We start from the raw sequence: 27041 nt of genomic DNA, 5'->3' as shown, positions 1-27041 counted from the left end.
TGATAACAAGAAGTTTCTCACTACTAAAGAACTAGAAACAAGTGCACATTACTTTTTCTGATAAACTTAGCATACTCTGCCATAGAGTCAGAATTATGTAAACTACTTATGGACCAGAGCTTAATATTATCAGTGATAATATGAACTTGTTTTCCAAGAAGTTTTAATGTTCTAGCTTGTTTCTTATGTATAGCAAAGCCATAAAGTAAGTTAATGTTTTATACGATTATTTTTAAAAATAGTTATTTTTAGTTTGCTCTACTCAATTTAAATTTAAGGCATCATATTTATAAGGTCTTAAGAGCCAGTAATCTAAATGTTGATAAAACTATAGTGTGATCACCTAATAGATTTTAAATGGTGCCATTAAAGTTTTACTGACAGAATTTTTGTTGTTTTTTTAAACTAATTAAGTGTTAATTAATGAAGGAAACATTAAGCTCCATTATTATTTTAACCTAGTGGATTTAACAGTTTAAAAGTAATGTTGGAAGTCCAAAATAACCTTAAAATTGTTTTCTTTTAAAATTTCTACTTTTAAATCCATTTTTATATTTTTAAATTCTTTTATACTCTCTGTTAAGGGTCAATAGGATATGTAGGGTTGTTTTCAAATAAGGCATTATTTGATCGAACCCGTTATCTTGATATGAGATTACATTGTAACCTCTGACCAGAGCTAGTTTCTTTTTCATACCTGTGTTTTCAAAAGTAAAAATGTGGAAGCCTCAGATGTTTCCTTACTGAAACAGCACAAGCATGCCCAGCTTATCTTCTGTTTGGATCTAATCAGGCATGCTCAAAAACCTCTCAAGCAAGAATGGCTGCTGGGTGGAAAGATGTTACAGTATTTGTTTTCCTGCAAGATGCAGAGTGGGTGACTTGAAATTTTCTCTTGTCCTAATTATATGTAATGGTTAGACTTGCGCTGATACTTTGAATTTTATTGTTTCAGCGTATGAATTTATATAAGAAACGGATTTTTCTAAATTATGTATTTGATATGACATAATGTATTTGATATGTACATTGAAATATTCTGTATGAAACTGTCCTTCATTTCCTGTTACATGATATATGATGAAATTGTACATAAAATTTATTATCAAATATTTCATTGAGAAGTAAGCCTAGCATAATTAGAGTCATAGAGCAAAATCTATGGTAAATCCTAAACTGCCATCGCTTAGCCAACAATATGAATAAATTGGAATAAATGAAGAGATTTAGTCTTCCTCCCACCCTACGGATATTCTCATTGATTTCTCATTCTGTTGGTGTTGGGGTAGTTGGATGGGTAGGGGTTTTGTGTGTGCGTGTGTGCTCACGCGTTCACATACGAGTGCAAGTGTGTGTTTGAGATTAACATCCTCGTCTTCTTTCCATAGTGCCTACCACAGCTGTGACAGTAACTTCTTCAGCTGAGATGTTCAAAACCACAGTATCAACCACAAGCACTTCACAGAAAGGCCCCATGAGCACAACTGTAGCTGGATCTCAGGAAGGAAGCAAAGGGACAAAACCACCTCCAGCAGTTTCTACAACCAAAATTCCTCCTGTCACAAATATTTTTCCCCTGCCAGAGAGATTCTGTGAAGCATTAGACGCAAGGGGGATAAGGTGGCCTCAGACACAAAGGGGAATGATGGTTGAGCGACCATGTCCCAAGGGAACGAGAGGTATTTCCTGTCAAATACTATAAATACATTTTAAAACTTATTTTAAGTAGGTTCTGAATTACACAGGAGTGATTTTATTTGAGGAAAGAGATATTTACAATAGCTAACTTCATGGTTATTTTTGTTACTTTGGTAATATGGCACATGTAGACAACTTAAAGATTTTTAAACTGTAAAAGTCATTTAAGGTCAGGCACTGAATTACCTCTCCCTCTTAAAGACCTAGGTCAAGCCTGAGATTTTTGCCCATGGATCCTCTAGTGAGGCTGCCTTACAGCTGTCTTTCTCATTGCAATGTATCATTTTGGATGAGTCCCAAGAATATCAAGGGCTTTTTGTTTGTTTGCTGTAAAATGTCTGATATTTCTGTGCTGACTTTATATTGACTGTTTATAGTCTGCATTATACCCTACTTTTCATCAGTTATTGTCAACTACTTCCATTAATGTTTATTCAAAATTTAACACACGGAGTAGGATCATCATAGCTGATTTCCCGAATGCATGCAGAAAAAACGGTTTCAATTTCACTGTTGCTTTCTACATCTGTTGTAGGAACCGCCTCGTATCTCTGCATGCTTTCCACTGGAACATGGAACCCTAGGGGCCCTGATCTTAGCAACTGTACCTCACACTGGGTAAATCAGCTGGCTCAGAAGGTTGGTTGGAACCTTTTAATATGATACACATTGGTGATTAAGGGCTTTAACTTCTAACATAAATAATTTAGCTTTGTATGTTAAAACCAGCTTCATTGCTCTTTGTTCAGTGTAAAAGTAAAAAATTATGCATAGCTTTGTCTGTAAACTATTTATTCAAAGTTACACATGTTTTAGGGCATGCTGTTTTCTATGTTAAGCTTTTTAATGAGTACATACTTGCTTAATTTCATTCATATTTAGTTTGTTCTGTTTCTTTTGATGTTTGTGAGACAAATAGTGTATTGGCCTAATAAATCAAATGTCATTAATTTGCAACTGAATCCACAGAATGCAAGCAGATGTTCATATTGCAGATGATTATGATAGAATAAGTAAAGATGACTTTAAAAAGCATTAGTAACTTTAATATTACAGTGTAATGCAGTGACATTTTAGTTTCTCCTTCACCATCTACCTTTCTAAAATGCAAGCAGTAGATAATAGCCCTCAGTATTATATTGATTACATTCTCACTTAAATTTCTGGATCATTGGAATAAATAAGTAAGATTTTTAAATAGCAGTTTTAAATGGTTGCAGTGAAATGAGAGAACTATCTCAAAATTTTTTTAAAGGATTTCTGATTTTTTTCCCTTTTGTTTCTTTAAAATGTCTGATTAAGTATGTCTTTCTGAGGATCTCAGAACCTTTAATCATCTGAAATGAAGAGAAAGTTATTGGTCTCAGTTGCAGAATTTGACATATTTGCAAATATTTTTCTCACCACAACAGAGATACTTGGGAAAAGGACAAGAAGCCACAAACAGAACAAGAAATCTTACTGAGATAATATAAACTGTCATTTCAGATCAGAAGTGGAGAAAACGCTGCTAGCCTTGCCAATGAACTGGCGAAACATACCAAAGGGCCAGTGTTTGCTGGGGACGTGAGTTCTTCAGTGAGGTTGATGGAGCAGTTGGTGGACATTCTTGATGCGCAGCTGCAGGAACTGAAACCTAGTGAAAAGGATTCAGCTGGACGGAGTTACAACAAGGTAGGTAGAAATTTTCTGTTATTTTCAATTAGATGTTTTGTATGGTTGCTCTGGATTCTTCCAGCACTTGACCGCCTAACTTTTGGCCCCCTTGACGTACGCATAGAAACAGAACTTCTAATTTGGTTCATATCTCAAGAAAGAATTATAGTTGGGAAAGGAGCAACGTGCACACCCATCCCCACCCCCCAAATGACGCTAATTACCTGAGGGAGATTTTAGTTGGTGGTAAACTTCATTTGCCTGGTTGTGGTCAGTACCCTCACTTTGGAAGGCGCACTAGGAGAGATTGTGTTATACAACTCATATACTAATACAGTCAACTCTTGTGATTGTAAGAAAATTGTGATGCGTATAGGAATGTTAGCCACTGAAATACTGTTTTCAGTGGTAGGTTTTGAGAGAAGGGCAAGTTTCCTTTGCTAGGAGTATGGTGTGTTAGTGCTACTAATTTTTCCTACCTTGACAAAAATTTGATAGCTATTTTAACCATACTATAAAGTGTTTATATGAAATTCATATGAATCTGAAATCTGTGGCTAAAATGGTTTTATGGTTTTTTTTCTTCCTTTTCATCACATACTTTGTCTCTAGGTTTATCAAGATACTTTGGATTATCATGTTTAGTAAAATACAGCTGAAAACTGAATACACAATCTTGGCAATCAGTATAGACTCACAAAAATCCAGAGGATTATGGTACATAATAAACGCTGAGCTCAGGACCACCAGCTTAATTTTTGAGGATTTCTTCTTTCCTCAATTTTCAACAGATAAAAATCTAACCTGATTTTCTTTTCTTTTACTAAAAAGCTCCAAAAACGAGAGAAGACATGCAGGGCTTACCTTAAGGTATCTCTCCTATGCTGTCACCCTGCTTTCTCCCTTCTTCAGCTACCTGCTATGCTTTATCATCTTGCTGCATGATCCAATGTATTTCAGTCTTTGATAATTATATAATGTGCCCCATATCAGCTGTACAAATGTTGGCTTTTCACAGGTATATTACTCTCAGAATAAGCAAATAATTTATTTTTATAATTTTTGCTGTTTTCCCATTCATCCAAACATACAAGAATTTTAATAAAATATCCTCTGAATTGGAAAGTAATCATAAAGTTATTTCCTGTTGTCATCTCTGTGGATTAAAAAACAACTTGAGGAAAACAGCTATGATATATTCTTGGCAGTTTATCATATCAAAGACTGTGTAGTCATAATGTATGTGCATGAAAAAGTCACTGCTTTCTTATCTCTGTGGTGTACTCTTAAATAAAATAGGCTTTGTCTTGAAATTTTTTGGAGTCCTTTCTAGAATCAGGTTGATAGGGGGATGGGTTACTAGAAATAAAACATAAATAATGTGACAGTGCTCTCGATAAATGTTATCTGTTGGTTTTTATCGAGATGATAGAAACAGAAAGCCACTGTTTGGCTCAGAATCCTCGTCCACTGCAGCCAGATTTTCTCACTGGTATATCCAAGTAAAATAGGAAACATGGTGAGGCTAACGGTGGAATTATGCCAAGCCAGTTCTGTGTGGTAGATCCAAATAATAAAGAAGTTCCTTTTGCTGGGGATGGTTACTTTCTAACCCTACTCATCTGGGGACCATATTCCTAGTCAATCAAACCTTGAAGAACTAATCTGTATATGTATGAAAACAAAACAAAAGAACTTTGTAAGTTTTGTAGACTAGAGATTATTCAAAAGATATGACTTCACCAGTTTTAGTTGGCAAGATCTAGAAAAAAAGAATAGCATTTCACTAACGAGTAATAGACATTGTTGCATCTGAGAACTTTACAAGAAAAGGCAGTGGGAAAGTCTGTTTTTAGGTGGTAATATTTTGAAAGTCCCTTATTAGCCTGTTTAATGGGGGCAAAGAAATACATGCTGAAGTGTATAGAACTTGTTGTACGGACATTTTCAGCTCACCTTTAAGGTATTAGTTAATGTGTGAAATGTAATAATTAGTATGTTGCCCAGGACATATATCTCAGTGAGAATAGAATAGCCTTTTTTCTTTGGCAGGGAGACTACTTCAGGAATATGATTAGGCTAATGATCATTTTGATTCCACTAGAAAAGTACAACTGGTAATAACTAAGGAGCATTACAAATTAATATAAACATGCCATCAGCGAGTTATGTGTATAGGTAGTAAATTTCAGCATGACCTTGATTTCTGACCAGTGTCATTTTCAGTATGTCTCAAGTGAGCTTCTGTGTTCAGATAAAACTAATAAAGCTCCTTAAGTTACAAATCAGAAGCTGACTTACACTATGCAAATGAAGCGAGTTACTGCTTTGTGACAGAGGATTCATTTGTAACTTAGATTAGAGGCTCCAGTCTGTATTTCTTGGTGACTAATGAATCTGGCCTCAGCAGACCAATTTCTGTTCCACTCTAGTTAATGGCTGCAGCAGTATCAGTGTGAGCATTCTGACTATTCTATCTCCCATTAGAGAGAGAAAAAAGCCTTTAATGCCACTTGCGAGTATCTTCTACCTGCCAGGAAGGTCGTGGTGGCTCACGTGGCAGACAGAACAAGGATATTAAGATGGACTAAGCTAATTAATCTTAACTCTGACAGTAGCCTCAAACAACTTTTCCCCCTGCTCATTTCAATATAGTACCTCAAACTAGCAATTGTTGTTGTTGTTCTTTGTAGAGTGTGTGTTCTTTTTTCTCAGTGATTATCAGTAGATCAAAACAATTGATATTTGGGCTTAATGACACATTATGGCTAGGTAAATGGGAAAGAGTAAATGAACTCAGTGATTTCAGCTATCCAAGCCATAGTCAGTGTACAGCTACAGTATGTATCAGTACAAAAGCCTGCCTTCAATTGCTTAACTGACTGGGTTACATTTTTATTTAATGTTGTTTTACATGGTAATAAACTAAACCTACACATATGAATATTTATAACTTGGATATTTATTAAGACTTTACTTTGCCTTTCTGTTTTTATTAAATTATTAATATAGGTTTTAAATATTTTGACTGTTCTCTTGATCTCCTTAAAAACAGATGATTGTTTATGAATTAAGGTATACTCTCAAGTGTTTTTTAGCTGGCCAGGCAATTGGAAGAGTGAAAATGTTCACAGATAATTTATACACTTTGAAATCACCTTGGTTTTTTCCCAATGATAATAAGTAGACAATGTTAAAAGGCACAATTTTGGTTATTATTTTAGTTCAGGTTCCAAAAAACAATATGGTTTAATTTTCAAGCGTAGATATTAGGCTACTCTAGAGACACCAGTGTTTTCTATTTAGAACATTTAAGTCTTGAGCTTATATGTAGGAGTGACCATGCATGTAGGGGTAATACCTCAGGTTAAGAGCTGACACTGGTTTTATTTCTTTTCAACAATTGAAATATGATTAGATAAACAGAAACGAGTCATCTCTTTATACTTAGTCTTTATAATCAAATAGTAGTCTACTGATCTTCAGCTGGTTCTGTTTTGAAAGGGTCAGACATCAAGTTGGCCAGATATATGTTGTCCAGGTGTTCTTCCGTAAGAGTAAATCATCATGACAGATAAATGTTACAATCGTCACTAGTCAGTGATTGAAAATCACCTTGGTACTAGAAGCAGTCAAAACTAATGATAGTTTTCTAATGAATGCAGGCAATTGTTGACACAGTGGACAACCTTCTGAGACCTGAAGCTTTGGAATCATGGAAACACATGAATTCTTCTGAACAAGCGCATACTGCAACAATGCTACTGGATACATTGGAAGAAGGAGCTTTTGTCCTGGCTGACAATCTCGTAGAACCAACCAGGGTCTCAATGCCCACAGAAAATATTGGTGAGTGAATCTATTGTCAGGTGTAATTTTGATTTAGAAGATAGATGTTTAAGAGAATAATGCTTCCATTGAGTCTTTTGAGTTATTTCCCAGTGCTGAACTTCTATTTTGTCCAATTATTTTTGTCCCTTAGTAAGAGATATTATTGATCACACTCATAAAATTAATGCAAAAGCCAAAATCTATCCTATGTCTTTTAAAAGTTGGTTTTATGTGTTTTTTTCCAAGTGAAAAATCATTAAAGGAAAACAGTGTGTAGAGTACTTAACTGCCAGAATATGGACTGCTTACGTAATGAAAGTGCTTGCTGTGGAGCTGTGGCGAATGCCTTTCCATTTTATACAATACGTTCCTAATGAGGTTAAATTACTTTCTGGAATGCGTTCTCCCAAATATTTTAGGCATGCAGATATTTGAGCCAAACGTTTATATTAAACAGAACTGCTTTCAGGTGAAAATGTGGTCAGTGAACTACATCACCCATAGAGCAGAATATCCATGCTTTATAGATTGTAAAATAGCTGCAGATAGTTTTGAAGCATCATTTAGAATTTAAATGCTGGCAGCGAGAGGTAGGAATTCACTTTTGATGGTATTTGAAAGAAGTACCACTGTAAGTACAGAAATTATATTAATTTAGGCTTGACTGATTTAGAATTGTTATTCAGTGGGGTTGAGCTCGGATGAAGTTTTAGTATCCCTTAGTAAAGTAAAAAAGTTTCCAAAGCATAAATGTAAAAAAACCTCAAAGGGAACACAGACTACTACTCTTCCATTGAAAGAGTGCATTGGAGCAGCAGATATTGAATGAAGTTTTGCTATCTGGAATGCCATATCTTATTGCCTTATTGTGCCTACCTACATATGAGACTTTTATTTAAAAATACAGAGAAGCAAGGTGTATAGGAGAAGTAGACATCAATCAGATTATGATACCTGGATTTAAATTCAAAGCCTTAAGTTTATTTTAAATAACTGAGTTTTTAGAAAAAAAGATATATTAAAATCATGTTTTTATTTACTTTATGAGGTTTTGAAATGACAAATAACTTAATAACTTTAAGTTAAGTGAAATCAAAATAATTTGGCCTGCTTTAATGTGGGAGACCAGTCGTAAGGAAAGTGATATTCTACCATAGCTTAGTAGGAATAGAAAATGAATAAAGCTCCTCTTTTATGTCTAAAGCTTTTGTTATTTTGAAGTTAATCTATTTAGTAGTCTAATAAAATTCCTAACATACACATTAAACAATTCTTCTCAAATGTTTCCAGGGACGTACCTGTAAGGTAAAGGAGTGTGGACTTGATTGTCTCAGAAGATAAGTCATAAAAAGTATTGTTTGAAGTGTTGTGTTGTGACCTCAATTTGTTTTCTAAATCTTCTGAAGGCTATTTTAAAAACAACCAAAAAACATAAAATTTCCCGTGTAATCTCCTACCAAGAGTGCGAAGAAATTTTGATAGGCCAGGTCAACATCCTCTGCTCCCATCGGCTTCACGTATGCAGAACACGCTATTATTATATGTCTGAGATATTTTTATCTCAGTTTGAGAGTGGCCAGGAATATTTTTTCCCTGATACTTGTGTTTTTCAGAGTTCTAAATGTTTATCCTTTACACTGGTTTTTTAAAATTTTTTAATTAAAGAAAGAACATTGTGGGTAGAGATTCTCATAGTGTGTAGTACACATTTTACTGCCTTCTCAAAAATAATGCCCTGAACTTAATGTATGCATGTATTTATTACCCAAGAATTATCGATATGAAGGTCATTTTACATATTCCAATATATTTCCATGTCTTTTATTTCACAATTTTGTGAAAAATAATATCCATAATTTAATATGACATTCAAGATTCAACGTTTTCCTAGGACTTGTTCTCTTTTTAGACGTGAGAACTAAAATAGCCCATTATCCCTTTATGTCTTCACTTTATGTTCTTATCTAAATTTAGGGTGTGGATACAGTATCTTTGATTATTAAGACAATTTGATTCTCCTCCTTAGTGGTTTCTCCTTGAATCCTTATTTTCACTTGATTATATGATTTACCTTTATACATGACCTCGTAAAATGGTATAATTATACCTGATTATAGCTTTTTTAAAATCAACTTTGAGGTATAATTTATATACAATAAGAGCAGCTGTTTTAATGGTACTCTTTGATGAGATCTGACAAATGTACACCCGTTTAACCAACAGCATGGTCAGTATTTCAGCCACCTCAAAAGGGTCCTTTATAATCTTTGTCAGTCAGTCTTGTTATACCCCCAGCCCCAGGCAACCACTGATCTGTTTTATGTCACTATAGTTTAGTTTTGCTTTTTTCTAGACTTTCAGTTGAATGGAATCATAGACTATATACTCTTTTTGATCTGGCCTCTTTTACACAGTATAATGTTATTGAGATTCATCTATGTCGGTGCCAACATCAGTAATTCGGTCCTTTTTATTGCTGAATTTCCATTATAAGGACACAACACTATTTGTTTATCTATTTGTACATTTAGGTCGTTCCCACTTTTTGACTGTTATTAGTAAAGCTGCTATTTTCCCAAGTGGTTGTACCATTTTATATTCCTAACAGCAATTAGAGTTCTAGTTGCTTCACATCCTCACCAGCATTTACAATTATCTTCTCTAATGTCTTTTTAAATTTTAGTCGTTTTAGTGGTTTGTAGTGGAATCTCATTTTGGTTTTATTTTGCATTTGTATGGTTGCAAAGTTATGTTTTGCTGAAAACTGTTCCAACTTTTCATGTGCTTATTGACCATTCATATATCTTTTTGTGAAGTATCTGATTTTGCCCATTTTGAGTTCTTTGTTTTATTATTGGATTATAAAGATTATTTATATATTCCTGATACAAATCTTTTGTCTCATATATGTATTCTGAATATATAGTCCCTCAGCATGTGACTTTTCATTCTAATTTCTTAATGATATCTTGAGAGAAGCAAAAGTTTTTAATTTTGATTAAAAAAATCCTCATTACCCAGCTTCAACAACATCTAGCCAATCCTGTTTCACTTATTCCTCTCACCATTGTATTATTAAAGCAAACCCTAATATTATATTATTACTATAAATACTTTAATATGTATCTTAGACTTTAAAAAAAACCAAGCCATTGTCATACTTTAAAAAATTATCAAAAACAGGAAAGATAAAAAGCGGATTTCAATTATTTGATTTTTGTAAATTTGTTAATATCTAATTTGTTTAACCAGGATACAAACAAGTTCATGTTGTACATTTGACTAATGCATTGCTCTTACTGGAAAGGAAGAGTTTTCCTTCTACCCTTCGAGGTTCTTTGGCTGGTCTAATAACCTCAGGTTTAAATCCCACCCCCCCCAATACTTTCTGTTGGCAGCTTATGAAAAGAAGCACATAATGTTTGATTGTCTTTCTTTGTGATCTTAAGATTGATTATGTGGTTTAGTTATTATCAGCCTAATCCAGCATAATAAAATTCCCTATCATTTATTTTCCCAATGGGCTTAGCAGCCAGCTTGATTGTATACCTCAATTTAAGCTTAGTTATATTGCAGTAACAAAAACCCTAAAGTCACGGCAGCTCTCAACAACAAAGTTTATGACTGCTTTACTCCATGTCACCTGAGGCTTAGCTTTACTTTGCTCCCTACCATCTTCAGTCGGCTCCATGTTGCTTTTACCCGGGACTCAGGCTGATGGAACCTAGTACACTGCTGGTCTGCTGGCAGAGGTCCTAGTTTTTCCATTTTACACTGTATTACTTTTCTTCCCCTTTCATCTCACTGCAGCCACTACTCAGTGATGAATTTGACAAACAGAAGGACAGAGAAATATATTAAAATCCTATCTTCAGCACTGGCTGTGAGTGAGGCTCTGGGTGGCTCTCCTATGAATCAAGTGTGTTCACTTTCAGGAAATCTGTTGAACAAAGCATATATTATGTCAACTCTACAAAAGTATAGAGAAAATCATAAACATCTGTGTAGTAATCACCCACTGAGCCACATCTTAGCATTTTACCATATTTGCTTCAGGTTTTGGGGAAAAGAAATAGGTATATATAATCCGGAAATCCCCTGGGTCCCCTCCTTCCTGATCAGATGAAGAAGGGGGTAACCATCATTCTTACTTTGTTAGCATTAGTAAGCTTTTATTTTATTTATTTTTGCTCTACAGGTATGTACATTTAACTATTATTTTTCATGTCTTTAGTGTTAATGATTTCACACTATAAATGTAATTGTATAATTTTTCCTCGCCATTATATTTTTCATATTTATGCACTTTGATATGTGCATCTCTAGTTCATTCATTTGCTCTAAGAATGCACAATTATTTAACTATGCCTGTGATAGATATTTTAGTGGCTTACACTTTTGCTGATATTATGAAAACTGTGGTGAAAGTTTTTGTATGACTCTTACTCATACATTTGTGGCTTTCAAGATATATGTGTGTGCGTGCACACACACACACACAACCTAGAAATAGTTTTTGAGTGATAGAGCATGCCCGTGTTTAACTTTACTAAATACTGCCAAATTGCTTTCTAATGTGTTTTACCAATTTACATTCTCACCAGTAATATCATTGTTCCCCATCACTCTTTGTCAACACTTTATTATTGACATAAATTTTGTCATTCTAATAGATTTGAATTGATCACATTATTTGCAATTCCCTGATTACTTAATGCATTTATTGGGTATTTTAATTTTCTCTCCTGTGAATTTCTTGTCCACAATTTTTTCCTGTCTATCTCTTTCTCTGTAGGTAATGCATTCTGGAAACTAATTCTTTGAAGATTATATAGTTTGCAAATGTTTATTCTGTCTGTGCCTTCTCTTTTTTACCTTGTTTATTAATCTTTTGTTTTACAGAATAATCAACTCAAATTATCAATCTTTTCTTTTAAGATTGATACTTTTGGGACCTTGTTTAAAAAATATAGTGTTTTTTTGGGTTTTTTGGTCCCCTGCTCAAGAAATTTTTCTCTACTTTGCAGTGATAAAGATTTTATACTTTCTTTAGAAGTGATAAAGCTTTGCCTTTTTACATTTATGTTTTTAATCCAACCTGAAATTTATTTTGTTTATAATATTAATGAGGGAACTAATTTCATTTTTTTCTATATAGATAATCAGTTGTTTCAGCACTTTCAGTGCATAAGCCATTCCTGTCCCCAGTGGTTTGTAAAGATATCTCTGTCATATATCAAGTTTCTGTACATGTTGGGAGTGTCTGTTTTACATTGTTGCTTTTGTTTTTGTTTCAGTAATATTAATATCTGGTGAGTTCTTTCAACCCTGCTCCTTGAGGAATCGGATTCCTCTTGGCTGCTTTTTGGCATGTCTCTTCCATGTGCATTTTAAAATCGTCTTGTCAAGTTCCACATGCTCAAAAAAATCTTGTTGGAATTTTTATTAGACTTAGACTGAGTTTGTAGATAGATTTTGAAAGAAGTGTCACAGATTTATCTGTTGAGTTCTCCCAGATTGAACCATGATAGAATTCTCCATCTGTTGTTAGGTTTTCTAAGAAAGTTCTGTATTTTTCCCAATAATGTCTTGTACTTTTTCAATTAGGCTTATTCCTAGGAAACATACACTAATTTTTATTGTGAATAGTATTTTTTAAAAATTACATATTCCAATTGTTTGCTGATTGGTGTACAGTTGATTTTGCTGATTGCAACCTTGCTAAATTCTTTTCCTTCTGATAGTATAGAGTCTCCCTCCCATTACTATGTAGTTAAGTATATTTTCTATAAATAATTAACACATTGCTTTTTCCTCCCAGTCTTTGTACCTTTTATTTTTCTTGAATTACTGCCTTAGCTAGGTCCTTCAGTACAGTGCTAAATAAAACTTGTGATAGGGATGATCCTGACTTAAAAAAAATTGCTTGTAGAGTTTTGCATCATTTTTTTCTGTAGGTTTGGATACATAACCATTACCTGATAACAAAACCTTTATCTAGGCGAGGAATTTTTCTTTTATTCTTATTGTTTCATAAAGATTTTTTATACTGAATGAGTGTTGAAATTTGTTGAGTTCTTTGTTAATATTTTTCTTATTTAATTTCATAATTTGGTTAAAGACATTAATATATTTTCTAATGCATTAATTTCCATATGCCTTTTTGAGTTAAACTCAATTTGTTCAGGATATTATATTTAAAGTGTATATATAATTTATTAACTATTTTTACATACTTTAAATAAGTGAGGGTATCCTATAATTTCTCTCCTTTTACTGTTTTATGCATTGAGAGTATATATTAGTCTTGTGAAATGAGTTGAAAAACATTCTCTTACATTCACTGGAGCAGTTTGTTAAAGATTCAGTATATATTTAACCATGAGTTCATTTTCTTAAATGGTCATAAAGTATTGGGGTTTCTATTTATTTAAGTCAGTTTTATGTTTCTAGAAAATTTTCCCTTTTGTCTGTCTGTTTATTTATTTATAGTATAAAGTTGATTGTTGCATCTCTACTAAGATCTCTATTAATGATCCTGTTTTTAAAAATTCAAATTATTAATTTTTTACTATGGACATGATTTTAAACTTTAATAAGTAAATATTTATTGAATGAAATTGAAGTTTGATAAGTAACTATTTGTTGAATGAAATTAAGTCTTTGTACATGTATATCTATATTTGGAACATTTACTGAAAACTTAAAGGATTTCCTTTTTTTACCCTATCTTCTGTCTTGTTTTAAGAATAATTAATAATTGAGAACCCCTTTTAGTGTGAAGAAGAGAGAGGTATATATTAGATTTATATTTTTGTCACTCATTCCCTTCACCCACTACCCACGGACATGGAATCTGTTATGAGGACAGGTGATCATCCACATACCCACCTGCTTAATCTTTCTAAGCAAAGTATCTCTACCAGCTTCTGCAGCTGATAAAATTCTAGGAGTTATATAACTCTCATTATAAACTTATATTTCAGGTGCTTGACATGTGGTCTCATAGCTTATAAAAATTTCCAATGTTATGATTTCATATTTACAGCTGAATCTATATGTATTTTGCAAAACAAAGTTGAGAAAGATTTTTTAAAAATAGCATCCAATAGTTACTCTGTAATGGTATGAGTCCATTTTGCTAAAAAGAGAGTGGGTGAATTCATCATACTCTGTGTGTGTGTGTGTGTGTGTGTGTGTGTGTGTGTGCGTGCGCACATGGCACATACAACACTTATACACATGTTTGTCTAAGTATATAAATAGCTATTCAAGGGTATATGCCATCAGAGAGGGTGAAATTCAGAGAAAAATGTATGGACTGTATTTATTGAATTATGTGTTACTTTTTAAAATTCAAATACTGAAATGAAAAATTTTCATCCAGTTCCTCTCATTTCATCAATAAATGGCACATTCTAATTACTAATATGAAGTAGTTTACTTTAGTGGAAACTGATACTTTTTCATTCTTTTAAATAATATGCTGATATAAAGTATTGCAGTCTTTATTGGAGTTACAGTAGACAACATTTATGTTGAAGATGTTACTATTATATTTTTTAAACAAAGTTAAACAACATTGGTTTTGTTGATCACATACATGTTCTTAATGTTTATGTATTGTCTTGTTTTTCTTACATGTTTTCCAGTGTTGCTACTTCATTTGAATTTTTGAACTTTGGATTATACTGCAGTGGTTGGCAAACATTTTCTATAAAAGTCCAAGTAGTACACATTTTAAGCTTTGCAGGCCATGTGGTCTAAGCTGCAAATACTTAACAGCCATAGACAATATGTTAATGGGTAATCATGGCTGTGTCCCAGTAAAACTTAATTTACCCAAACAAGTGGCAGGCCAGATTTGGCCCACAGGTCCTATTTTGCCCAACTTGAATATGTAAAAATTGATCATTACTAGTGAGAATTAATGGTAAGTTTGAACATAATGCCAGACATTTTCTCTTAAATAATGCTGTGCTGGGCTTCCTACTTTCAGAAACTAGAGAAAACCTATTACTGCAAAATTGACCTATGTAATCTTATGTATTAAAATATGTTATATACATAGAACTAGATGTCTACATGCAATAAAGGCATTCACATTTATACTTCGTATCTTGTTTTACCATTACCAAGTGATGGTCATTGAAAATTACTTAACATAGAGTCAAAAATCATTTTGAAATATTTTTGTTTAACTTAATGATTTAAATGAAACTTTGATAGTCGTGTACTATAAATCAGACACTTCATATTCATAGGCTAAAAGACTGGAATTAGTTGACAAAAGATATAAAACTATGAAGAAAATGTTAAAATGCTTACACCAAAATTTTTAGAATAGTAAAGTTTAAGACCTCTTAGAATAAGTTGTTTTTTCATTATTTTGTTGTACTTGAACACTAAAGTTTTTTACGTAGAAAAAAAGGAAAATAGTGGTTTCTTTGCAATTATCATTTGCCTCTTTGTAGTTGAATTTAGAGAATACCCCATTTTCCCCCTCCTTTATCTTTTGCTTCATCCAGTTCTGGAAGTTGCAGTGCTCAGTACAGAAGGACAGGTTCAAGACTTCAAATTTCCTCTGGGCATCAAAGGGGCAGGCAGCTCAATCCAACTCTCTGCGAATACCGTCAAACAGAACAGCAGGAATGGTAAGGTGGAACAAAGTCTTTTAAAAATTGATAGGGTTTTTGTTCAGTTAAACCTATTAATTCTAAAATGCTGAGCGTTTGACTCCTAGTATAACAAATACAGCTTAGCATTTAAAAGCAGATTTAAAGTAATGCCTTCTCTTTCCCAGTAAACTTAATCTGAATAAAGATTCCATAAGGATTTGTTTCATTTTATTCTTATTTTATTGTATCTTATCTTATTCATAAGCATATTTTCTGTAAAGACATATGACTTTTTACCTTCCTAGGTCTTGCAAAGTTGGTGTTCATCATTTACCGGAGTCTGGGACAGTTCCTTAGTACAGAAAATGCAACCATAAAACTGGGTGCTGACTTTATCGGTCGAAATAGCACCATTGCAGTGAATTCCCATGTCATTTCAGTTTCAATCAATAAAGAATCCAGCCGAGTATACTTGACAGATCCTGTGCTTTTTACCCTACCACACATTGATGTAAGTTATGTATGCTAATGAAGTAGTGGAAGGTTATAAAACCAGTGAGGAAGGAAAGCAAAACTAACATGCTAGAGATAGAGAGAGGGGGAATGGGGAAAAGGCAGAGAGGAAAGAAAAGACCTTCCCATTTGAATTTCAAATGTTGGACTAGGTCAGAGACACAAGTTTATTTAAGTCTGTGAACATAAAATTAAATGAGCCTGGTTCAGTGATTATTAGGATTTAAGTGTATTCTTAACGAAAGCTAATTCAGTAATCAACAGGAAAATGTAAATGACTATAATTTGTTTTAGAATGAAAATTAACTGTTACCTTAGCAGCATGATAGCGCTGCCTTTTTAGTATGGCAGGTCTTTTTGGTTTGTTTGTTTTACAGATCATATAAACACAATTGTTATCAAGCCCTGTGTTTTTAAAAATATAGAATTGAAGAGATGCAATTCCTCTGCTGTGCCGTAGAATGCAAGTTGGTAGCTAAAAACACTGTGTTGGAAGATTGTCTGCAGAATTTGGCTGTTGTTATAGTAGAGAGAATAAGTGCCCATAGATAGCCACGTGAATCTCCAGAATTCATTTGTGAATACATTTGTGTGGCTGTTCTCTTCTTATATCTTCTGCAGTTGCTTCACTCTCTTAAGAGCTTGACATACTAACTACAGGATTCAAATTGTCCCTATTGGGTCATTTAGAGCAAAAATGGGCCCCAAACAAAATAGATTTTAAAACACTTGGTCCTTACAGAATTTTCCCAGAACAAATTCATGGCTTTAATCTTGTCAGAAAAGAAAAAAAAAATGATTCTGATGTACCATCAGTATGTAAAATCATAAGATGGAAGTTGTAATTGTGTAAAATGGGTCTTTGGTAATTTAGAGTACACTTTAGAGTGTTTTGGACTATAAAGCCCCTTTTAAGTTAGATATCTGCCTTGTATACATAGTCTGCAGTTCTGCTGATGAAAAACTTTATAGTCCGAAACATGAAAAGTTTAATCTAAATTACCTTTTACACATATTTAAACAATTGCTATTGCCATCTTAGAGTGTAAAATCCTAATTTTATCTTGTCATTTTATTTCCCAGCCTGACAATTATTTCAATGCAAACTGCTCCTTCTGGAACTACTCAGAGAGAACTATGATGGGATATTGGTCTACCCAGGGCTGCAAGCTGGTTGACACTAATAAAACTCGTACAACGTGTGCGTGCAGCCACCTAACCAATTTTGCAATTCTCATGGCCCACAGGGAAATTGCAGTAAGTATTTGCACTCCTAATTAGTAGCAGAGAAAAACCTCAGAGATTCAAAACAGCTTGTGTAATAGTCCCTTCTTTGGGTGTTTATCGTAACTAAAAAGCAAACAAAGTAATGTGGATTTCTAATTGCTTCTACATTGTCCATATATTTTAGGAAGTCTTGGCACTATATTTATTGCTGCATCTCAAAATCATGTGCTTTATAGACTCGTTCTAAGTTTTTCCCCTTTGGGCAGGTGTCAGGAAGAGGCGGTCAGGGATTTAAAAAATGAAGAGCAATAGGTTATACGAAAGAGACAGAGGGCTCTAAAGTTTAACACGCCCTCACCATCTTGAGTGTTTGAATATCATTTCAAACTTTTGTTTTAAATTTCCTAACGACTTTGCACACTGTACAAGACTGCAGATTTCGAAAGATCAGAATGGCTTCCGGAATATTTCTTAGTATTCATTTCTTCTTGTGATTAAGAGAACATAAGCCAGGAGATAAAAATATTTAAGAACTATAACATGAAAGCTCTCAGATCTATTATGTGCTTAACTTTTAGTATATATATATATAAAATATAAAAACTCAAGGAGAAAATTAAAACTTAAAATTTGACTACTTGTTTGCCTGGCAAGTCATTAAAATGCCAATTATTTTGAAATAACTAAGTAGTCTTTAATCTATTGTAAAATGTTTTCTATATGTTTATGTAAGTAATATTTTGGTCATTATTTTCTAGGTAAAATCTTTCATAGATCATTCTTTGAATATAAAAATCAATAAGATAATATTGAACTCTGTTATATGATCGTAAATTTTTTTTAGTATTGAGCCCCGTTTGAACACACATGAATATTCAGAGTTTAGTATTAAAAGTTGAGCTATCACATGTGAAACCTATCTTACCTTTAGTTAATGTAATGCAGGAATACTAAAGTTCCTCATTTTTTTTATTTTCAGTACAAAGATGGAGTTCACGAATTACTTCTTACAGTCATCACCTGGGTGGGAATTGTCATTTCCCTTGTTTGTCTGGCTATCTGCATCTTCACCTTCTGCTTTTTCCGTGGTCTACAGAGTGACCGTAATACTATTCACAAGAACCTTTGTATCAACCTTTTCATTGCTGAATTTATTTTCCTAATAGGCATTGATAAGACAAAATACATGGTAAGTACTCCTTCCGTTTGTTGACCTTGGATCTCTGAGAATTATTATTATAACAGGTGTATCCACATATGCTGCTGTTAATATTTGACCTTGTAACTTACAATAATTGACATGGCAATACTGAAAGATAATTTGTAATAAAACACAACCCAATCATTAAGTAATATTATTATGAGTTAATTTATTTCTTGTATTAAGGTACAGTTGCATTTTTCTGGGTTGTTATTAAAACATGTAATTTGAATAGAAGAATGCTGGATATACTAAAATGAAAAGATCCGATTTTTAAATTTTTCATTTTGTTTACATAGTCATTCTAACCAGTGATCATTTCCTCATATTCTGAGCAATTTATTCACCATCATGAGGTCTCAGTGTCACAAAGAGAACTTAATAATTAGTTAATGCTTTACTCTGTATTCATCTGCACTGGGATGAATTTGAGACTGTTCCACATATAACAAGAAAATGATGTTAAGTAATTAGAGCTGGGATATTTATCATTAAAGCAAATTTTTTAAAATTCTGTAATAGAAAAAAATAGAAATAATATATTTGGAAACAACTGTTCTAAAGACTTGGAAAGCAACTTATCTACAAGTAGAATATTCAGATTTAAAAATGAATAGTTCTGGAAGAGAAATTAATATGTTTTCTTATTTGCACTTACTTTTGCTATAAATAATAATGTCTTACAATGATGATATTTCTAGCACACCTAGCATTACACTCCATAAGCATTAAGCCAAATTTGGCAGTATTTTCATTTATGGAAAAAAAAATTTTTTAAGAAGCAGTAAGTTTCTCTAAATACTGGTTTATCTTAAAGACAGTAGTGAGTACTATCGGTGAATATTGTTTAGTTTTAGAGTGAGCTGTTTATATTCCCGTGTTCTCTTGTGTTTTTTGCTTCTTTCCTTTATAGATTGCATGCCCAATATTTGCAGGACTTCTACACTTTTTCTTTCTGGCTGCTTTTGCTTGGATGTGCCTAGAAGGTGTGCAGCTCTATCTGATGTTAGTTGAAGTTTTTGAAAGTGAATATTCAAGGAAGAAATATTACTATGTTGCCGGTTACTTGTTTCCTGCCACAGTGGTTGGCGTTTCAGCTGCTATTGACTATAAGAGCTATGGAACAGAAAAAGCGTAAGTAATTGCAAGTGACCTGAGTGTTTTTCAAGTGAATAACTTTTTAAAGCCTGTTAGCTGTCAGTGAGGGTCCCTGACAGACTAAAATAGCATCTGAAAGCCTTATTGGTAAGAAAATGGGCATGCCATGCACAAGTTACAATCAAGTCTTTTGTAATTTTCTAGGTTGAGAGGATTTGTACTCTGGCAACGCAGATTGTAAATTATGGACTTTCTTTTTAACACAAAAGATTGACCTCTAACAAATTGAAAAAGTAAATAACTTTTTGGCCTTAGAAAGATATTAGGTAAAAATTCTTCTGAACTTACAGCATCTGACAGATTTAACTATTCAGTTTTTAAGCTAATGTTTCATTAGCTCTCTTTGTGCAGCGGACCCTCTAGGTAACTCTCGTTCTGAGTTGTGACAGTACCACATTCCAGCCCATATGTTTTACTTTGATAATATTTTATCAGGCAGTTTGAAAGGATTAAAATAAGTCACTGTCATTCATTTATAAAAAAAATATATTTATGGAAAGTGACAGAAGGTAGACCATGTTTCTAAGGATTTTATTTGCTAGAGGCATGAATTTGCTTTCCAATTCTGTTTATTTTTTCCTTTGATAAAATTAGTTATATAAAGATTCTTTGGACTAAAGAAAGCTTTTTGACTACACAGATGATGAAAGACAAATAAAAGAAATTCATTGGGGATTTGATGTTATATGAAAAATGAACCACTAAGTAAAATCTGTCTCAATAAGTTTATGCATCATTTACTCTAATACAGTATGAATTCTATGCTTTGATTTTTTTTTTCTAGTATTTATCCATTCCCAATTGAGGTGTTATATTTGTGCTATACTGTTTTGCAACAAACATTACATCTGAACACTTATTTTTTTATCTCTTATGTTCCATAGGGTTAAACATTTTAGCTCAGATATAGATCCAAAGGCAAATTTTGAAGATAAGAACTTTAAAAAAAATGAGACAATTTGGAATACCAAGTTTCACTTTTTTCTTAGTAAAGTCAGAGGTCTTAACCATCAGGATTGGGGTGGGAGGGGGGAGTTATTGCTTTCCCCATATAAGCATAATTATGTATGTCTTTATCAAATTTAAAACCTAAAATGAAGAACAGTAGAATTATTCAAATTGTTCTTGCCCATGATAAATTAATTTTCAAAGGTAAGTGTAAAGATACTTTTGCTTGTTAGATTTTTAAAATTTTGCTTTACTTGTGATGTTGAGCATCCATTGAAGCTACTTAATATTCTTTTCTTTTCATAATAGTTGCTGGCTTCATGTTGATAACTATTTCATATGGAGTTTCATTGGACCTGTTACCTTCATTATTCTGGTAAGCAGACTCTATTTTTCCTTCATTTTTAGTTTGCTGCTTTAGCAGTACAATTGAAATGGGGATAATTTGTTTTACTGTTAATTTATCTGTGCATTCAAAGATTTATAAGCATGTCTAGCTTACAGAATAAAATTATGTAGTATATTTTACATTTGATATCATTATTGAGAGTTTATACACTTGCTAATTAGTACTATTTTTAAAAACACTCTTTCCTTTAAGAAATACTTTTCCCTCATTTGTAATTTAATTTGCAAAAATTTCAGGTCTTAATCTTTATGTTAAGATTGCATGATTTTAAAATAGTTTGATAATTAGAAAGGAATAACTGATATGTATAGTATATTTTGGTTTTGAGTAGTGGAATTTTTTGTTAAGAGGTTTAGTTCAGGAAGTTATATCTTTAAAATCTATAGTATTAGCTCTGCACCAAGCCTGTGTAGCATTTATGAATTGAATGTTTTATAGAAGTGAAAGAACACTAGCTTAATATTTATCTTCATTTCCATATAGTAAGTTAGTACTTTTAAATAAATGTCCACACCCTAAATTCTTTTTAGGGCACAAAAAAGGTTTTTTTAAGCTTAGCGTAATAAATAAATATTAAATAAATTTTAAACTCATTAGAAATAAAATTACTTTTCTAAGACTTAAAATACCAAATAAAAATATTGGTTTCTAAGAAATTTTATTTTAAAATAAACCTGATACAACTTAAGTATAATGACATTAAGGTATTTTTTAACTTAAATTATCACTAGTCAAATATTTGAAATATAGTTGAAATTTTTTTAAAAAGCTGAAATATTTGGATTTAAAACTTTTCACTCAGTTTTAGCATCATGCTGTTACAAATAAGTTTTATTGACCATTAGAAGATTGAAAATGAAACAATCAAGTTTATATATTGCCTATAACTGTTTATTCCTATTAAGGTTGTTTTTTCTTTTAAAAAGGTGACACAAGTAAGCTTATTAAGATATTTCTACGGTTAATAGTATTACAATTATAGTTACTAGTATTTCAATAAAATTAAAATATTTTAGTAGTTCAAGGAAACTTAAAACTACTTCAAGTATATATACTTTTGTCACTAAAATGAATTCTTTTATACAATTACTTATGAAAGCAAAATGTAAATTTGAGATGAATGCCTGTATGAATCGAACCAGTAAAACACTCTCAAGTGTTCCTAGGAAAGCTGATTTCTCATCAGAATTATTCAATCCAGATGATTGTCCCAGTTTTTGTTCTTGGTTTACTTATGCTGACACAGCCTAAGCCTATCTTGAATTAAATGACAAACAGCTGACATGAAAGGGGTATGATCCTTAAAGACTCAAGCTTTTTTTTTTTTTCCCCTGACCCTTTGGCCGAACATACTGATACTTTGAAAATTGTAAAAATCATTTTAGGGATATTTGATCTATACTTCTGTCCTACTGCAGTTTTGTTTATTTTCTATCTCTGAAGATAAATACTGACTTTAGAGTATTAAAAAACATTTCACTGGGCGAAAGGAGTTAATGTTCATATGTACTCAGCTTCCAGTAAGAAAAGAGGTAAAGGATGTTTTATTATATTGCCCTTTTATAGCGAGAGCCTACCATTATTTTTTAGTCTTGTCATTATTATCCTTTACCAAGTCATTTACGTTGAGATGTGAAGGGCTTTGGTGTTCCCAACTTAAAAACAAAACAAAACAAAACAAAACAGCAGGTAGCAATCACAGTACAGATCCTGGGAGTAATTCTTCTCCTGCAATTGCTTTGCCCTCTAATCGTCCCGACACAGAAAGACAGAGCGGTATTGAAGTGTAAAACATTATCTCAAATGTAACCTAAAGTGAGATATGTGATTGTACAGCACATGTTTGTTGAGTATTAATATATTTACCTGTATATATCCTTATGGTGATACAGGTCATTTAAAAGTCAGTTCAGACACAGTTTAAAAATTTATACAATATAAATTATATTGTATACTGTCCTTTTAAGGAGTAACAAAAAGTACCTATTGATATTCCTAGAAAGCATAGTTTTGCATTTCCAGCTTTTCTGAATTGAAATCATGTAACTTAGTAGTATTAAATAAGTGTACATTTTTAATAATTTTCAATGAAGGAAAAAAACATGTTATGGAAGATAAAACTTCCTACTTCTGTATTTCTATAGAATGTCTTGCCTACAGGCACTAGAGTTATTATATCTATGAGAAAAGTGCTTGTAAGTAATGAGCAGTGGGAAACCATTAGTATGCCTGAAATGGTTTAATGAAAGCTTGGATCATGACACGTCAGGAGCTGTTCTTATCATTTGGACAGCTCCATCTGCATCGTTAATAATTAATTCAGTTCAGTAAGAGTTCAGCTCACACACTCACTTAGAAGTCTTCCTCAGAGAACACCTCTCTGGCCGCTAGTCCCAGGGAGAAATAGGTTTCTGCTTGGCTAACAGCAAAGATCTGGAGATACAAGTGCAGTTTTAGAGTTGCATTTGCCAGGTAGCAAAAGCTCTAGGGAGGACAAAAAGGGTCAGAACATGTGCAGTTCAGTTAGGTTACTTCAGAGTGGTGTTTCTGTTCTTCTGTCTTATCATATCCATGTCAGGACGGCAAGCTTTGGAATGAATTTTAAGCTGCTAAGCTCAAATGGATATGATTCAATTGAGCAGGTCGATTACTATAAAACAAACTGCGCACTCCTATAATCTATGGTACCTTTTTCTTTCTTTAAACTCTTTGTATTTTCATGTTCATCAATATGGGTGAGGATTAGCTAAGCCATATCATCAAGTAGTGATGAATTTTATCAGCAACTTACACTGGCAGATTATTTAAACAGTAATTTATGAAATTATTTTTGGAGATACATAGAAGAGTATTATTTGTTATTGAAAGAGAAAGAATGCCCCATTTAGTGATTTAACTCTTTTTAGCCGAATAGGAAAATTCTTTTCTTTTTAATTTGGTCTCACTCTTTCACATAGAATTCTATTAAGAGGTACCCATCTACCTATTTACCTGAACACACACACACACACACACACACACGCACACACACACACAGAAGAGTTAAAATCTGATTAATTCCTGGATGAGTTGCCTCTTCAAACTTAATCTTCAGTATAGGCATTAAGGCTGGTGAGTTGACATACAACATGTAACACAATCCTATTAACTTGTACTTACTAGAGGCTTCTACATGAATGATTAATGACATATATACCAGCTGTAGACAATCTTTATGTACATAGCTGTAACTCCATCTTTTTCCTTTCGCACTGATGCATAGCACCTTTCAACCTATCCCAAAATACTCTGTTTAAATTTAGTAACATTTATGTTGGAAAGAAAAAACAAAAAACAAGAGGGCAAAAACTGGCTGCATTGGAATTGAAGGGAAAAGAACAGCAGTTGGGTGGTGGAGACAATTCTTCTCACCCTTTTTGCCTGCCTTCCAGTGAGAAATAGGGAGAATTCTGCATTGATGGTTGTGATTTCTTTAGTTTTTAAATGCATACCAAATACAGAAAAATAAATTGGGAAGAAATAAAAGTGAGGAGAAAGAAATTGCTTACTTTAACCAGAACAAAAAAAGAAGCACAGAAGTATATGGCTAGAAAGAGCCATTTATGTCATAGGGAAAACGATAAGAAGAAAGAACTCAGTACATCATTTGAAACTAAGGTTTTCAGTCTTCAAGTGACTATTTTGGACAATAGATTTTATCAAAGATTTTTTTTTGCCCCCTCTATTTCTTGTTCTGATTCCCATAGTTACATTTTAAGAGAATAAGAGTAGAAGAGAAAAGAAGAAAATCTATTGAAATGTTTTATTATACAAAATTATAACTCTTATTAGAGTGTATTGCCTCCTGAAAAAGATCGTAGGAACAGTATTTATCCATGAAACTAAAAATTAGCATTTACATTTTTAGACACTGGAGAAAATCAGAGAACTGTAAAACCACAGTTTAAAGAATTTGTTAACACTTCAGTAAGTGTTCTGTTTAATTCCAGAAAATATTTCACTCACGTATATTTTGGTGGCAATGTATTAAAATGTTCAATAGCTAAATAATAGACTTTTTTTGGTAAATTTTTTTAATGTGGAGTTGAGGAAAAGAAAAATATCTCATGCTTAGCAGTTTTTGCTCTTACGCTGTGATTCACAATAAGTCTTGCATGCCTTTTTTCATAATTACTTTGTCTTACAATGATGTTATTTTCTCCTATTAAAGATACCATTGCCTCAGTAATTATATATCGTTGTCGTATTTCAAAGACTAAATTAGTGTTGGATTTAACTAAATTTCTTGGCAACTTAACCATTAGTGTGTTGGCTAAATTTTTATTTTCAGTTTCTGTAAATTGGAGAATTCAGACACTTGTGAAACAATCTGACTGCAAGAGTCCTTCTGTGGTTTTATGATTATTTTTCTAGGATTTTAAGTTGTTTTTAAAGAGACTCACTTTTCAAACATCTTCTTGAAACATTTGATTTTAAGTATTCTAGAAACAATAGCTTTATTTCCCCACTCGGGTTTTATGGGTTTGTGTGATGTTTAGCTGTGTATGAATATAACTAGCACAGACAGGATTAAGAAAACACAAATAACTGTTCAAAGTACAATTTGGCTAGTGGGAATAAAAGTGTGTGGACGTTTTAGCTATTTGCTGATTATGGGATGGTAGTGTTTTGCAAAGGAATGGAGAATTGGTTATTATGGCAAGCCCATCAAGTGGAAATCATTTGAAGAGCACACCTTCGTATGTCATTTAGGATTTCTTTGATAGTGTGCTCTATGTATTAATTAGTTTAATATTATATCTTCAACTCATTGGTCATCTCTGATTGAGTGGTAAATTAGATTACTCTTTATAGAAGTGGAACCTTTTTTTAAAAAATACAAAACTAGTATATCTTTGGTTTGTTAGAAGACTCCTAATTTTCTCAACCAGAATAAACTGGTTAATTTTGTTGACAAGACTGGAGCCATGGAGCCAGAAGACAGTATATTGAATCTCAGCATTGACATTATAGTACCTAAGTAGTCTTTGGCAAGATAATTAACATCACAGATTTGTAAAATGGTTATCGAAGTGCTACCTACTACCTCTGGAGATAGGATTATACGTTGTGGGCGGGGTATTTTTTTTTCCCTGTAATTTTCTGAACTTTATGTCTTTTGACTGTATTATCTTTGTAGCTAGGAAGAAACACTGAACACATGTATAACATTAAAAACTTCAGTAGTGTGAGGAGAGATGCATCTAACAGTCTGTTTTTTAAGGATTAAATGAAATATGTTTTCTGTGGCATTTTCAAGTTGGTTAGTTCTGTCTTAACAAGAAACAAATGTCTTTGTATCATATTTAAGCTTTAATTCTATTTTTACATAGGTACACTTCATTTTCATTTCAATTTTATTGGAAAATGAGCTAGTTCTTAAATAACTGATTTTTTTTTTTTTGGCCTGGTTTTTCTTCATTGAAAAATATGTTTGGATGGATGTAACCCCCACGAGTTCACATTTTGTACTCATTTTCTTTTTATAGCATAATACTTGATACATCCACATTTTTTTCACATTCACATTCTTTACTTTCCTTGTGGTTTAGACATTGTGGTGGGTAATAACTTTTTTTCTTTCCTTGAATGTACTACTACCACTACTATTATTTTATTCCTGAGGGGATAAGTAATATGCTTAGAAAATAATGAGCTCCAAATTGTGGCCCTTTTGTACTTCAGAAAATTATTTAACAAAAGGTGTTGGGGTAGAGGGCAACCCTAGGTCTGGAAGTTTGTA

At 32.7% G+C, this 27041-nt stretch overlaps 1 protein-coding gene across 22 annotated transcripts in view; it reads left to right on the top strand.

Annotated features, from left to right (window-relative positions):
- ADGRL2 (adhesion G protein-coupled receptor L2) overlaps nt 1-27041 on the top strand; it is a 273498-nt gene that overhangs the window by 231748 nt on the left and 14709 nt on the right. For 15 of the 22 annotated variants that reach the window (XM_082418824.1, XM_082418844.1, XM_082418826.1 and 12 more), the window contains 11 exons: nt 1389-1679; nt 2234-2337; nt 3187-3372; nt 4186-4224; nt 7020-7203; nt 15714-15839; nt 16109-16314; nt 17400-17573; nt 18523-18732; nt 19658-19878; nt 21160-21226. In XM_082418824.1, coding sequence (XP_082274950.1) covers nt 1389-1679; nt 2234-2337; nt 3187-3372; nt 4186-4224; nt 7020-7203; nt 15714-15839; nt 16109-16314; nt 17400-17573; nt 18523-18732; nt 19658-19878; nt 21160-21226 — 1808 coding nt within the window. The remainder of the gene's footprint in view (nt 1-1388; nt 1680-2233; nt 2338-3186; nt 3373-4185; nt 4225-7019; nt 7204-15713; nt 15840-16108; nt 16315-17399; nt 17574-18522; nt 18733-19657; nt 19879-21159; nt 21227-27041) is intronic. The other 7 variants (XM_082418845.1, XM_082418825.1, XM_082418828.1 and 4 more) reach the window with 1 other exon arrangement.

This window comes from Balaenoptera physalus (genome assembly GCF_965194825.1).
Source record: "Balaenoptera physalus genome assembly, chromosome: 1".
NCBI classification, from domain to species: Eukaryota; Metazoa; Chordata; class Mammalia; order Artiodactyla; family Balaenopteridae; genus Balaenoptera; species Balaenoptera physalus.
Note: the sequence above shows the minus strand (reverse complement) of the source record. Positions and strands in the feature narration are given on the sequence as shown.